The sequence below is a fragment of the Capra hircus genome, chromosome 16, assembly GCF_001704415.2.
Source record: "Capra hircus breed San Clemente chromosome 16, ASM170441v1, whole genome shotgun sequence".
NCBI classification, from domain to species: Eukaryota; Metazoa; Chordata; class Mammalia; order Artiodactyla; family Bovidae; genus Capra; species Capra hircus.
Window position 1 is genome coordinate 41982114 of NC_030823.1, and position 16094 is coordinate 41998207.

At 44.0% G+C, this 16094-nt stretch overlaps 1 protein-coding gene across 2 annotated transcripts in view; it reads right to left on the reverse strand.

Annotated features, from left to right (window-relative positions):
- Positions 1-15113, reverse strand: part of UBE4B (ubiquitination factor E4B) — a 122056-nt gene extending 106943 nt beyond the window's left edge. For both annotated transcript variants that reach the window (XM_005690715.3, XM_005690714.3), the window contains exon 1: positions 15013-15113. In XM_005690715.3, the coding sequence (XP_005690772.1) occupies positions 15013-15036 (24 nt within the window). In that variant the 5' untranslated portion in view covers positions 15037-15113. The remainder of the gene's footprint in view (positions 1-15012) is intronic.

Sequence of the window (16094 nt, forward strand, 5' to 3'; positions counted from 1 at the left end):
TTTGCTGCTCCGAGGAATGTGGGATCTTCCTCGACCAGGTATTGAACTCATGTCCTCTGCACTGGCAGGGAGATTCTTAACCACTGGACCACCACGGAAGTCCTGGATCTAATTTTTTTTAATGATTCCTATATTTGCAATTTTATGTCTTCATAAAATGGTTCCAAAAACACCCCAAATAATAGAGATGCTATGCTCCCCACTCTAATCTTTAATCCCACTTGGTTAAATAGAAGAACCTGGCAACCAAACTGCAGCTACTCCTGACGCCCTTCACAGGATGGTTTCTAGTCACTGAAAAAAGGCCAAGTGAAACTGGCAATATTAAACATTTAAAAGAATTTTCTGCAGCCCAGACATGTGGAAAGAGTTTTTTAAATTGACTTGCAAAATAATTATTTCTGAAACAAAACTGTAAATTCTTCCAGAACAGGGTTAGCTCACTTTCCCTAATCTCTAAATTGTACATTCACACCAACTCTGAACACTCCAAAGCCCATATTCTAGCAGATCTATACAACAGGGTTAGAGAAAGTGGGCTCTTGCAGAGCGAGAAAATACTGACTTCAGGCCACTTCATGCCACATGCATCTTGTTCTTGGTATGAATAAAGGTTCCCTTCCTAACATGAATCTTTCACATTTAAGTTCCTCCTACGGGTTAAGCGTCATCTCAAATGCCATCAGTCCCTTTTAAAACCAGAAATAGTGACAATTTCACCTAATCAGTGTGGGTGAATGTGCTTTGTTACCTGTCCACATGAACATCAAAAAAGATGAAGAGGTGTCCTATGGGATGCTTTCACAAGCATAGTTTCTACTTGGCCTTCACTAAAATTCTCCCAATCACAAGCCATTCTAATCATAACATCTCAAGGCAAAAGACTGCTTTAGCCTTATTTCCCTAGACCAGAAATCACTCAACTATTTCAGTCTGAGGACATTCATACAAAGTAAAAAAGAACAAACAAAAGCCCTAGGAGATAACCAACCCATCTACCCAAGCTGGTCTTGAAGGAAAACAAAAAAACTAGGCACTTCTTTCATGAAACTTCACAGAAATGACGCCTGGTCTATATTTATCATAACTGAAAGGTTAACATAAAAGTAGAAAGCTAATTAACTAGCATTCACCAAACACAAGTGTATATATGCTGTACGGCAGCATCCTAAGACAAAAAACGTCATAAACAACACTCTAAACATCTACTCTACATAACTAATGTTCAAAGCTCAAAAGTCTGTGACCCTGTGGACTGTAGCCTGCCAGGCTCCTCCATCCATGGGCTATACAATTTTTTTCTGTGTATGTTAGTATTTTTTAACTGGCCCACAAAGTATTTATTGCTGAAATCAAAGTTTAAATTCCTCTGGCAGGTCTATATAAAGTAAGGAAAAAGGATTTGGGGTTTTTTTTTTCAATATTTAAAAATTTTCCTTCATCTTGCCTCAAAAAATTTAAAATTATTATTATTTTTAAAAAGGGGGACTTTCCTGCTGATTTAGTGGTTAAAACTCTGAGCATCCATTGAAAGGGGGCACAGGTTCATCCCTGGCTGGGGAACTAAGGTTCTGCTTACATGAGGCACAGTCAGAAAACAACAACAATTTATTGCCTGCTTTTTTCTAAATGTTCATATTCCTCAATACCCTAGACATGACAATTTTATGAATAAATCAAATCACACATAAAAAATTCTACTGATTGTAAAAGCTGCTAGGTAGTTTTTCATTTTCTACCAATTTTCATTTCCTTCTCAGAAATAAGTTTTTCCCACAAGGATTTTCATATACACAGAATTTTCCCACCTCTAACATTAAATGTACTTCATTATTTTTAAAAATAAGAAATCGGTACATTGACAGCACAAATAACTATTTACAGAAAAAATACAGTAGAGAAAACTAGCTCTCAGATAACATTTTTTAATTAAAAAATTTTAATTTTAAAACATGAGCTATAGTTTTACATCCAAGTCATAATTCACAAAACCAAGTGCTTATACTATAAAAATATGATCAATGTTTTTGACAAAATACAAAAGAGGCTTCATTAAGGTTGGAGAAATAAGATATACATGAAAAATACAGAAGTAAATGCCTCTATATAAAAATCTTAATTAAAAATATCTATTTGATGAAGTGAGTTATCCAAAGATTCAATACCGTATTCAACACTGTAAAAATTTAAGTTTCTACTACAAGTAGAAGGTTATTAACATATACCAAGACTTTTCCCATTAAAATCTGAACATCTCTTTAATGAGCTTTCCTGTGGTTTTCTGTAACTGTGGAACCTAAGCAAACTCTCCCCAGATACATATCCACCTGTACAGAGAAAGTCGGTGACAAAGCAGGACCAGCTGCAGAATTTGTGGGGCCTGGTACCTAAAGAAAATGCAGGGCCTCCTGCTCAAAAGTATTAAGAATTTCAAGATGACAAGAGCGGAACATTCAACCACTGGTGGGGCAGTTCTGTCTGCACATCACATTCCCATGAAGCCAGTGCTGGTGACAAGCACAGACAGAGGTCTGACCAAAGGTCCAGCCTGATATGATCCTAGAAGAGAACCCGGCACATGACAGGTGTGCACTATGATTTGTCTGGAAATCCTAGTTCAGCTTCAAAAAAAAAACCAACCCATAAAGGAAAGGGCCACCTCATCTAGGCAGAAAACTTAACTAATTAAATTGGGATTCCCGGTAGCTCAGATGGTATGCCTGCAATGCAGGAGATCCAGGTTCCATCCCTGAGTCGAGAAGATCTCCTGGAGAAGGGAATGGCTACCCACAATTATCATGACGCTCTTACACATCTAGAACCTATACCAAACCCTGACGGGGAACAGAGAAACAATGTGAACTGAATGTATTTCACAATGTTAACTAGAAGGCTAATTAAGTCAAGGCCAGATATTCTTAATACTGAAACCCAGAAGATACCTCTTTGCCCAGCTTGACTATACTTTGCAAATAATGCTGAAGATATGGCAGCTGGTAAGCAGATCACACAGTGGCATCTCATTCAGAGATTCCCCTTCCCCAGCCCTGCAGGAGGGGACGGTCCCTTCAGAAGGTAAAATGAGTCATCTGATTCGACCAGACTGAGTCACCTCACATTTGGGTTTCTGCCCCCATATGCAGCATGTTTCTCCTGGGACTCCTCTCAGGTCTCCTGTCTGCACAGATTCCTTTCTAACTTCCTCGATCCTCCTTCACTCACTCTGTACATGCAGGCCACCTGATCACTCCAGATTTTAAGAAAAAGGAGGAGGAGGTGAGACAAGTAACAGTGTGGCTTCACATAAAAGATGGTGCCTGAGTGAGAAGAGACTTTAGGAATTTTAAGGGGTTGGGGGAGAGGACTGTACAACCTTTCAAACAAACCTCAGCCTCTTGCCTTAACCAATAACAGACCTCCTTCCATGCTTCTGGCATCATTACATGCAAAGGTCTTGTTTGGTGTCATAGGAGCACCAACTGAAATTCTAATCATGTACAACTCAGTCTTACTCTGGAAAAGAGAGATAATATGTTGCAGGAACCTACATACTCTGCCAGGGCACTGCATAAAGCACTTTATGTATCCCTGCAATTAACAGTAAGAAAAACACCATGGACAGGGATGCAGACCACCACTTTACAAGTGAGGAAACTAAGACTCTGAAAGCACCTCGCCCTGGGTCATCCAGTTGGCTGGTTCACCTAAAACCCAGGCGCAGGTGACTCTGAACTACAACTCTGACAATAAGGTTGCTTTCCAGTACATACCTTAACCTAACTAATATGGCAAAAACAAAACAAAAAACTATCGTAACACAAGAAATGGGATTCAAGGAAAGACACCTTGCAGTCAATTCATGGACTCAGCAAATATTTATTTGGGGGCACCCTGTGCCAAGCCTCATGACAAGATGGATAAAAAACAGTGAACAAGTGGTCCAGTGGTTTAGACTCCATGATTCCACTGCAGGGGAAGTGGGTTCCATCCCTGGTGGGGGAACTAAGATCTCACCTTCAATAAGGCAGGGGGAAAAAAAAGAACCCAAACCCCCAGCGAACAAGAATAATCTAGGGCTAGGGCTTCCCTGGCGGCTCAGTGGTAAAGAATCTGCCTGCCAATGTAGGAGATGCAGGTCCAATCCCTGATCCAGAAGATCCCACATCCCACAGAAGAACTAAGGCCATAAGCCACAACTACCGAGACTGTGCTCTAGAGCCTGGGAGTCACAACTATTGAGCCCCGAAGGCCTTAGATAAAGCCTGAGCTCCACAACAACAGAAGCCTACGCGCCACAGCAGCACAACCAAAACTAAAATAAAACCATTTAAAAATAATTAGCTGTAATATGATTCAGTGTGCTCAAACTATGGTTTAAAATTTGTACTTGGAACTCTTCAGGTCCTGAACATCCAGCTAGGAAAAAATATACAAATAAATCTACCTCTACACCTTGACTTCCGACCTCGGGGAAAGGAAGGAACAGAGTAACGAAGGAAAAATATTTACTCAACGAACAAAGGAATCAGCGACCATAATAGGGAGCTGCTGTTGTTTAGTCACTAGTCAGGTCTGACTCTCTGTGACCCCATGGACTGTGGCCCACCAGGCTACTCTGTCCATGGAACTGTCCAGGCAAGAATACTGGAGTGGGTTGCCACTTCCTGCTCAAGGGGATCTTCCTGACCGAGGGATTAAGCCCACCTTTCCTGCACCTCCTGCATTGGCAGGCAGCTTCTTTACCACCGAGCCACCTGGGAAGCCTCTATCAGGGAGAGGTAAAACATAAAACTTAAAAGGACATGTTCCCTAAATATCTTCTCCCCACTTTTTAAACCCACAGCTCCCACAGTCCATGGACGGCTCCACAGTGTATCCCTGGAGCTGATGCCTCACTCCTGAACAATGTATTTTCTGCTCTCATTCTGTCTTATTGTGTCTTGAACCTACTAGGCAATGAAATGGGTCTAGCCAAGGTCACTAATGGCCTCCATGTTGCCAAATCCCATCCTCAGGCTTTGTCTTCCTTTCATTTACTTTACTGCCACTGGACAGAGTGGAACCTCCCCTCCATCATGAAACACTTTCTTCTCCTGGATGCCAGAACTCTAGGCTCTCTTGTGTTGGCTTCTACCTTAGTAGCTGTCCCCTGTCAGTTCTTAAATGCCGGAATGGCTCAAGGTTCAGTTCTCTGACCTCCTCTCCTCTCTCTCTATGCTCACTCCCTAGGTCATCTTTCCATTCTTGCAATTTAAAATACACCGACAGCTTCCTGATTGCAGTCCCCAACCCCAACCTTCTTCCTGAACTGCAAGCCCAATATATATCCAACAACCTACTTAACATCTCCAGATGGATCAATAATAAGCAATATAACCAGAATACGATTAAAACGGATAGCTTAATTTCTCCCCCTAATCTCCTCTTTCAATTTTTGGCTACATCGAGTAGCATGTGGGATCTTAGCTCCCCAACCAGGGATCAAACCAGTGCCCCCTACAGTGAAAGTTCACAGTCTTAACCACTGGACTGCCAGGGAAGCCCCTAATCTCCTATTTCAATGTCTCCCACCTCAGGATAAGACAATTCCTTCTTCCAAGCTGCAGAGACTATAACTCTGGGTATGACTGTCATAGAGACAGCTAGCTACCTCCTCCTATACATTTGGTCACCTTTGTATCTGGCTGTGGCCAAATGACTAAGTTCTGACCAAGGAGATGTAAGCAATGACAGGTGACATCTCTGATCATGCCCCTGATGGACAAAAACATGCCCTCCCCTTTAGTTCCTTCCTGAAGACTGAAATGCAGATGTGCATGCAGGCGCTGGAGCAGCCGTCTTGATTACAAACTAGATGGCCTCTTACAGAAGATGACAGCACTAAACAGAATGTGTCTGGCTCCCTAGAAGTCAAGGAATTACTAAACCAGTTCTCAACCACCTTCCCAGATTTCTACTTGGAAAAAAAAATTAGCTTCTATCGTATTTACACCATGATTATTTTGGATCTCTCTGCTGCAGCAGCCAAACCAGTATCCTAAGTAACGCACAGAATTTGGAACCTGGAAGCAATCAACCTAGATAGAATATAAGTATGTGGCAATGACTTAGGGCTCAACATGGGCACAGATATTGCAGAATGGAAAGTTTGTAACCCTTGTTAGGCCACAATAAAATGTTTGGTAAAACCTGTGACACCTCAGAAAATACCCTGCATGTCTACCTGGACTGTAATTCTAGGGGAACTGGTTGAACAATTCAGAGTTTGGTGCCTACTGCCCTCCTGCCAATTTAAGCAAGAAGTCCTGCAAGAACAAGACATACTCAAGCCGCAGCTTGCCGATTTGCACACAGAGATAAAAGGGAAGACAGGTCTGCCTAAGTCACGGCCACAGTCTAGTCTAAGTTTGCTCAGTATGGTAATTTGGAGACCAAGTAGGACTGAAGAAGTCAACTCCTAAAGGAGACAAGCTGGAGACACTATTCAGCCCCAGGAAGGGGATATTCTCCATGACCTGGCCCCAGAGGAAAACAGACACTGAAAAGCTACCACGGAGGGCCAGGACAGGGCAGTTCCTCCAAGAAAGCACAGTGTGTGTGTGCTTCAGTTCTCTTTGCGACCCTGTGGACTGTAGCCAGGGCTGCTAAGTGGACTGCAACAGGAACACCCACAGCTGCCAAGGCAGGGAGCCTCCACACCTCGGCCTGGCAGGAGCTGACGATACCCGTGGACCAGCGGGGGATGTGTACTCCCCATTCTTCCCTTTGCCAAAGGGGACTTATTTCCATGCTTTTATCCAACTCCACCACAGCACAGGGGGTGGGGAGCAGAGAGCGGAGAAAAGCTGATAACTTGCATTTTAATCTAAAGGCTCTTGGACTATGTAATACCCGGAGATTCTGGAGGCTGATAGAGGGAAGGCATGGAGTATGTTTTGTATCTCGGAAGAAGGGTTTACACAGTAATGCCTTGACAGTACCCCTTCCCATGTGACAGAACTTCTAGATAAGCACATGGCTAACCCAGCAAGGACTGCAGTTCTCAGCCTCCCAGCTAGGAGCTGTGGCCATGTGACTTAGGTTCTGGCCAATGGGAAGCGAGCAGAAGTGACTGGTGCAACTTCCAAGCTGTGCCATTAAAGAGGAGCATGATGGGACGTCCCTGGTGGTCCAGGGGCTGAGACTGCATGCTGCTCCTAATGCTTAATCCCTGATTGGGGAACTAAGATCCCACATGCTGTACAGTCAAGAAAAAAACAAAAGAGGAACATGATTTCTCCTTCCCCTCTCCTCTCTTCCCTCTGGCTACAGTGCAGACAGACGTGGACCAAAGATGGAAGCCATATGTTAGGAGACTCAGAACAACTGGACAGAAGGCGCCTACCACAGTGGCCCCAGCCTCCCACCCAGACTCCTATTCAGAGAGAAATAACCATCTAGCTGGTGAAAGCAGCTGCTATTTCATGTCGCTCTGTTATATCAATCCACTTGATGACATCTCAACTCAAATGGCCATACTTGACTCCACTCTTTCACACCTCACATCCATCCCATTACCCAATCCTACTGGCTCTACCCACAAAATATCTGACCATTCTTGGTCTGACCTTTTCTCACCTTCTCCACCACTGACCCGGGTCCTGGGACTCCTGTGCAGGCCTCCTGACCTTTCTTCTCCACTTTCACTCTTTCCCCCTTCATCCTTTCTCCTCACAGAAGCCTCTAAAATGATTCTCTTAAAACAGAAATCAAAATGTAAGCCCCATGAAGGCAGGGATTTCTGCTTATATTGCTCATTCCTATAGCCTCATGATCTAGAAGAAAGCTGGGCATATACGATGTATCATCATATACAAAATGTCACTGACTGTAAACTGCAACATTATTTTTTGCATTACCAAGGGGGTTAAAAAAACCCACTACTTATTAAATCACAACAAAATATCTTCATAGACCAGACCAAAGTAGTAATCAGTTGTATCAGCCTTTCATTACTTTGAAATTTCTGAAAAGGTGATGTATCTCTGATCTTCAAATGCATTGCTTGGATGTGAAAGGCAATCCTGCTAACTGTATGTGCTTTGTGCCAAGTCACTTCAGTCATATCTGACTCTTTGCGACCCCATGGACTGTAACCCGCCAGGGTCCTCTGTCTGTGGGATTCTCCAGGCAAGAATACTGGAGTGCGTTGCCATTTCCTCCTTCAGGGGATCTTCCCAACACAAGGATCAAACCCTTGTCTCCCACAGCTTCTGCAATGCAGGTGGATTCTTTACCACTGAGCCACTGGGGAAGCCCTCTACCTGTATGTTCAATTTCAAAATGTGACACAGTTTCAGAGACTTGTGGATTTCTGCCTTTCTATGGCTCCCTAATGCACTTGGTTGTTGCTTGGCAATAAAATATGAACTTGGCATTTCCCTGGTGATCCAGTGGTTAAGAATCTGCCTTCCAACACAGGGGCCTCAGGTTCCATCCCTGGTCAAGGAACTAAGATCCCACACGTCATGGAGCAATTAAGACTGCACATGCATGGCTACTGAACCCTCAAGCTCTGGAACCCACATATCACAACTAGACAAGCCCCAGGGCCCCAACAAAGAACCCATAGAAACCAAAATTAAAAACAAAATATGAAATCGTGGTCATTCTTTCAACCATTTTCTTTACTAATATGGAGTTGAGACCACCCCTCCCACTGCCATTTTCATTTCTGTTTTTCATACAAAGTAACATTTGCTTTCACTGCTGATCAAAGTATAATTTGGGGGAAGGCATTTAACATGGCGGGCTTCCCAGGTGGAGTAGTGGTAAAGAATCCACCAGCAATGCAGGACACCTCAGGAAGATCCCCTGGAGGAGGAAATGGCAACTCACTCCAGTATTCTTGCCGGAGAAATCCCAGGGACAGAGGAGCCGGATGGGTTACAGTCCATGAGATCACAATAGAATCAGACACAACTGAGTGACTGAACACGTGTGCATTTAACATGGCAACTAAATTGATCATGCATAATGCTCAACTGAAGGCCAACAACATGAACAGGTATAACCAGGTTTGCACATAAACAGGAAATGACAACTGTGTCACAACTGCCACCTGGTCAGCCGCGATTACACCAAGAAGCATCCCAAGCTCAACGATTCGAAAAGGTAAAGGAAAAAAAGGGGTTGGGGAGCATCTCAGAACTGACTAAAACTGGTGGCGCTAGTGGTAAAGGACCCTCCTTCAATGCAGAAGACTTAAGAGATGTGAGTTCAATCCCTGGGTCAGGAAGATCCCCTGGAGCGGGAAATGGCAACTCACTTCAGTAATCTTGCCTGGAGAATCCCATGGACAGAGGAGCCTGGTGGCCTACAGTCCACAGGGTCACAAAGAGTCGGACACAACCGAAGCGACTTAGCACAGTAGCACGGCACGGGGAGCGTCTTAGAACTGACTGAAACCCAGTTAGAACTCAGTAAAGGTTTCTCGAGTGAATGAATGACTTCACCTCCTGCCACTGTGTCCTTGCTCATCTCCAACCACACTTGACCCCATGGTATTCCTGAAGCAGCAGGGGACGTGCCCCTGGTTTCTGCTGTCCCCTATTCTTTCGAACACTCTTCCCCCCAGATGGCTCCATCATCTTTTAAATTTTTTTCCAGAAGTCACCTCCCAAAATTGCACACATTTCTCTTATCCTTACTGCTCTCCATCCCTTTATAGCCTATTTTATCTTTCTCCATGGTACCATCACCATATGACATCTTTTTAAAATATTTATTTCTTTATTTTTGGCTGCACTGGGTCTTTGCTGATGCAAGCAGGCTTTTCTCTAGTTGAGATCTGAGCACTTCTCTTGTTGTGGAACACAGGCTCTAGTGTACACAGGCTTCAGCAGTTGGGGCTCACAGGCATAGCTGCTCCAAGGCATGTGGGATCTGGCTGGACCAAGGATCGAACTGGTGTCCCTTGCACAGCAAGGAAGATTCTTAACCACTGGACCAGCAGGGAAGCCCACCAAATGACACCTTATGTGGATATTTATCACGTCTCCTCCCACCAGAAAGAAGCCCCATACCAGCAAGTCTCACTTGGTGTCTGACATGTAGCAAGTAAACAGCAAATATCATTGAAGGAGCTGCTACAAGAAGCTGTCTCCACCTAGACACACCCCAAGTACCATCTCAGAAAACACTCTGTGCACGAAGCAAAGGCCTGAAGATCCAAGGACCCCCTCATCAGAAATCTTGTCGTCTTTTCCCCCTAAAACAGTAGAAGGCTACTTGATGAGCTCCACTCTTAACGATAACAAAGGGTTACTGCTTCCAGTTTCCATCTCAAAAGGGAAAATAAAAATGCCGTAACTATTACAACTTGCTCAGATTATTCTTTTGGAGGAAGTTTAGTAATGAGATTAATAACTCTGGAATCTGACTCTGGATTAGAACCCAGGTTCTACGACTTCCTAGTTGTGTACTTTTTGGCAAACTGCTTAATTGCTATCAGCCTCAATTTTCTTATCTGTAAAAAGGGGATAAGAATATCAACTTTATTGAGCAATTTAGGTGCTTAGCACATATTAAGAATTCATAAATATCAGCTAACATCATTACCATTCTCTGTCTCTTAGCTAAAATGAACCAAAAAGAGTTGAGAAAGAGTCTGGAGAGGTAACATTCCACTCTCCTACCAGGCTTCAGAAGAATCTTGGTTATAAAGTGAGGGGCAGCAATTATCTACTGGGGAAAAAAGTGAGCTTAGGTCATGAGGCCTGTTACAAAGAAATGGTCAGAAATGGAGATGCTAGAGTAGAAAGGCCAAGGATAGGGGCCTCTATGTTGGGTCATCTTTCAGTGACCCAAACAAGTATCTTCTTTCTCCACAATCTGCTCCTTGTTTAGAATTTCTTCTCTCTCCTCCAATCCATCCTTCTCTCAAACTAGAAATCAAGGGGTTATCTTTTTCTTTCCTCCCCTGCCTCCACCTCCTTCAAATCAACCTGAGCATCAGAAGTGGCTTAACTTAGATCCTCAATATTTCTACTGTCTGCTCTCCGCCATTCCCACTGCCAAGGCCTTTGGACTCCATTGCTCGGCTCCTCAATAGCAACAGAAATCTTTGACTGCATCTCCCAGCCTGCAGCCACCTTCTTTCCACCTACCTTCGACACCTTGCCAGTCATCTAATCCCTTAAAACCCCTCAAAGGCTTGTTACAGTCTTACTGAGAAAGTTCAAACGCCTGAGCATTTCTGGATACTGTCTGAGGTCTGGTGCCTGTCTGCCTGTAGCCACTCCCCCAAAAATCCTATCTCCAGGCCACTACTTGCAGTTTCCTGAGCTCCCCAGTTTCACAGTCCATTCCAAGAGCCCTTTGCCTGACAACTACTACTCAGTATAAAGACCAGTTTTCCTTTTTTTTCTGGGGGGGGGGGGGGTCGGGGGAGGTACTCATGAGTCATCCGGGTTCCTAGTTCCCCAACCAGGGATCAAATCTGTGCCCTCTGCGGTGGAAGGGCAGAGTCTTAACCACTGGAACACCAGGGAAGTCCCCAAGCATCACTTTTTCTTGAAAGTCTTCACTAAGATGCTATTCCACCAGGGTTCCCTTCTTGATTTTCTTACGAGTCTTACTGTGCACATGTCCAAAATAACTCTTAGCACCCTGTATTGTAATTGCTGGACTCCTAGCTAGCCCTACCCATTCCCCATTCCCATAATAATTTCTTTAAGAAAAAGACTGTTTCTCTTAACCTACCTAATACATTGCTGGGGATGTACAGGATCTTTTTAAGAAACAGTTGTTAAGTGAATGATTATTGGAGGAGTGTGATGAGAGTCAGCACCAAAAAGACTATAAACTTGATAACATCATGAATGAATTCATGAAGAACAACACTTTTACAGAAAAGTTATGTAGATCAGGCATGTTAGTAGGATATTTATAGAGAAGCTGTGGTGAATTTATTGCCAGTTGTTAGGCAGTAAAATACAGTAAAAAGAGCTTTTAGATCAGGAACCCTGGGTATGAACTCCAATTCTGCCACTTCTAAGCCAGGGCACTATGAACTTAACCTAAATCTCAGTTGCTTCACCTATAAAACAAGGAAATTTGAAGGACCTGCTGAACTGCTCTGTTTTATCAAATGAAACAATGGTTGTAAAGTGACTGGCACAGAGCAGGCTTCTAAGACTGTTAATAAATATCGGTCCCCTTCCACCGAAAAAACTGCTAAAATATCCAAGGTCACACATTCTGCATTTGGGAAGGAAGACAACTTCTAAAACCTTTACCACACCCTGAATCCCAGCCAGCCCTCTTGAAGATGAACTAGGTCATAAAGATTTTGCCAAAAAAAAAAAAAAAGAAACAAAGCAAAGCACATCATTTCCATGAAAACACATCATCACCACAGTTGCAAACAGTTTAAAATACCTGCTCTAATCACAGCATTATTTTGATATTAAAACAAATAAGCAAACATGAGCAGGGTACAGAATGAATGCACTGTAAATAATAACGCCTTGAAATGCGGTTCCTGGAGAGAATAAACTTAGTCATGGATCTGCTCTATGGAGCAAAGGACTCATTGTAACGTGCTATAGAAACAGTAATGAAGTTAAAGAAATACTCTGCTTAGCACAAGAAAGGAAAAGTACAAGAACTCAAGGTGATCAATGAGAGGGACTAAAAAGTAGCCACAATGTACAATCTTCTAAAGCTTCTAGCCTGGCTATGATGACAACGATGATGATTTAGTAGCTAAGTCGTGTCTGACTCTTACGACTCCAAGGACTGTAACCCACCGGGCTCCTCTGTCCATGGAATTCTCCAGGCAACAATACTGGAGTGGGTTGCCATTTCCTTCTCCACGGGATCTTCCCTACCCAGGAATCAAACCTAGGTCTCCTGCACTGCAGGCAGATTCTTATCCGACTGAGCTACGAGGGCTGAGCAGCCTCTATTTTTCATGGATTACATTCTCATCTATTTCCATTTTGCTAAAACATAAAATCCTGTCTTACCTGATTCCCTAATTTAGATTGAAAGGTCACTGTGTTGACTGTTTTACACCCTGAGATGCATGTTTGAATGTTCAACAACATAAATGTATTATCTAACCAAATCAATGTCGCCTACCACACCTATGACACAAGTTTCCACCAACAGAGTAACAATAAGGCAAAAGCTTCAGAAATATCTCTGTTAAGAACTGTTCACCTAATCCCAGAATTAAAGGAAATGGATTTTTTTTTTAATTAAACTTTTTTCCCAAAAAAGATTTGTTCTAGATTCTGTTGAGAGTAAAATTACTGAACTGTCCCTTTGTGGTCAGGCCAACTAATTTGTTGAACATAATTTTATACTGATCTTGTATTAGTGAATTAAAATTTTCATATTTAATATTCTGTTGACCTTGAAAAATGTCTATCTCCTCCACAATGATTACATTTGTTCCTTATATGGTCAAAAAAGTTAATACCTTCCCTCAAGGACTGGGTAAAGTGAAAAGCTGCAGTTCAGATTATACAGCTCTTTAACTGGTTTGTATGCTTTAATGGTTTGAAAACAATTTCTTGGTGAAAACTCAAGAATGTAAAAACTCCTAAATCAGGAACTATTTAGAGAATGTCAAGAAAAATGTAATTTCTACTACTTAAAAACTCTTGGCCTTAAGAGAAATGATCCATGAGGATTAATATTTTTTTAAGGAGGGGGGGTGCACTTTTAAAAAAACTACACAAAACGGAGTGCCTCTAAGAGGATCTCTTGATAATGCCTACATGAAAGAAGCTGTTCAATTTTTTCTAATTTAAGATTACATTACTGATGCATTTAGAAAACAAAGTCAGTAACACAGAATGGGTAATCCTGACTTTCTAAACAGCCAGGTTATCAAAGCAACAAAATTATTTGCTTCCTTTCCTACCTGACCCTTAGCCCACCACTCGCCTGCCTCACTCTGGAGAATTTTAGTCTCGAGGTCAACATATTGACTACTCTGTAGCAAAAACTGAAGCATGGAAGTTTTACGGTACAACCAACCTGACTGACAACTATTTTTCTAATACTGTACGGACAGAAGTTTTACAAGAACCAGTGGAAGAAATGGTAGGTGGAAGGGGTCCTGAAAGAGAAACTCAATTTTTTTTTTTTTAAAGAGGTGGGGGGGAGTCAACAGAATCACAGGAAATTCCCTGTACCCTAAATGTCAGCTTTTAAGATTATTATTAAATAATCTAGAAAACATCCAGAAAGGGTTCTGTAAGAATTCTTTCAGAAATGGTAATAGGGGAAATTTTCAAAGTTATTTGCTTCCACTTGCTTCCTGCTCAGTGTCTGCTACAGCAAAACACTAGTTTGAAACGGACAAAAACTAGAAAAAATCACGCTGCAAGAGAAGTACGCCAGAAGCCATTACTGGTCTGTTAAACTGCTGAATTTTAACTGTAATTCAGTAAGCTATTGAGAAGATACACATTTTATTAAATATCAAAGAATCTGTTTGTAGGCCACCCCCAAACACACACGTAACGTTTAATCAACTTATACAATGAAGTGTCCACACATACTCGGGATTTCAAATCCATTTAAAAACATACACCCATACATTCTGATTCCACCCAAAATTATTCTTTCAATCTCTGCAGTAAGGCGCGCGCGCGCACACGTACATGCGCGCGCGGGCGCGTATACACACACACACACACACACACACAACTTGATGTAAATCTAACCCTTCTAGCTTAAATACCCTGAAAAACAGAATAAAAACCTCAGTATATTCTCCTCTTCTTTAGACTCTAAAAGAAAACTCGAAAAGAGGCAAATGGAATACAGGATGCAAAAAGAAGGCAAAGAAATGTAAGAGAATACAATCGGAGACCCTCTTAAGGACTCATTTTATTCTTAGATGTCATCTCCATTGCTGACCAAAGGCCAGGCACCACTGGCGCAGTATCATGCCTACCCAAAGCGCCAAAGAGTTGCCAACTAATCTCCCAAGGTGTCCCCCAACCTCCTCACCTCATCAGCGCTCAGCTCCTCCATCGCTTTCCTCTTAATGGTGAAAGGCGTTAGGGAGAGATCTTCCGTTCTTTGAGACCAGGGCGGGAGGAGAGTGGTAGGTGTCTATCGGGCTGTCTGGTCCCCCGAATGGGGGAGGTTTCAGAATTGCATAGTCAGAGGTTAAAAAATAAGAACACGAGAGGCACTGAAATGCCTTGGCGTCGGTCACTCCAATCGCCCCAGAGATTCCTACAGCTGCTGCCGCTTCCAGCAGCCTCCTTTGACCGCCACTGCTGCTGCTACAGGGTTTATCTTAAGGCGCCACTTATTTACCCTCTGCTTCCCAGGTTACCCAGACTAAGGAGCTCGGTCTCCAGCTCGCCTCGTGCCCGGAGCCTGCTGGGTCTTCGTGGTGGTGGCGCGGCAGCTGCGCTTCCTCAGCAGATCCTGCTCTCCTTCCTACCCTTTGACCCTGGCGGGAAGTGTTCAACTGCAGAGTGGGTGCCCCAAGGTAAGGAGACCCCACAGCCGCCCAGGCAGAGCCCAGCACTGAGGAGGGAAGCTCCTCCCCTCCCAAAGCAGGCCGGCCACGCCCCTCCTCCACGGCGGAGCTTGGGCAGGGGGGAGGGGGAGGACCGGACTCTCGAAGCTTTCGCTGGTAGAGTAAATCCGCCTACCCCTCCACCCCTACTCTTACCCCTCGCCCCACCAAGTATTATTCATCAAAACAACAGGGCGGCCATCTTTGAAAGGGATCACGTGACCTCTCCAGGGAGGCGGGGCTTCTGGCCCTAGCATGAGGCAGCCAATGGGCCGCGGGCGTCGCACCGCCTATTTCCTCTCGCCTGCGTCTCCTCCCGCCTCCACCCCACCCTCTCCCCCGCAGCAGCGCGGGGCAGAGGGAGGGGCGAGTGGGGCCGCGGGCGGGCCGGCGGAGCGCCGAGGGGGCGGGGCGGCGTGGTGCCATGGCGACGGCGCGGGCGGGGGCGCGGCAGGCCGGGCCCAGGTAGATTGCCGGGACCGCCACGCGGGCGGGCGATGGCGGAGGCCGCGGGGCTGGGTGGTTGCACCAACAACGGGAAGATTGGCCAGAAGGGGAC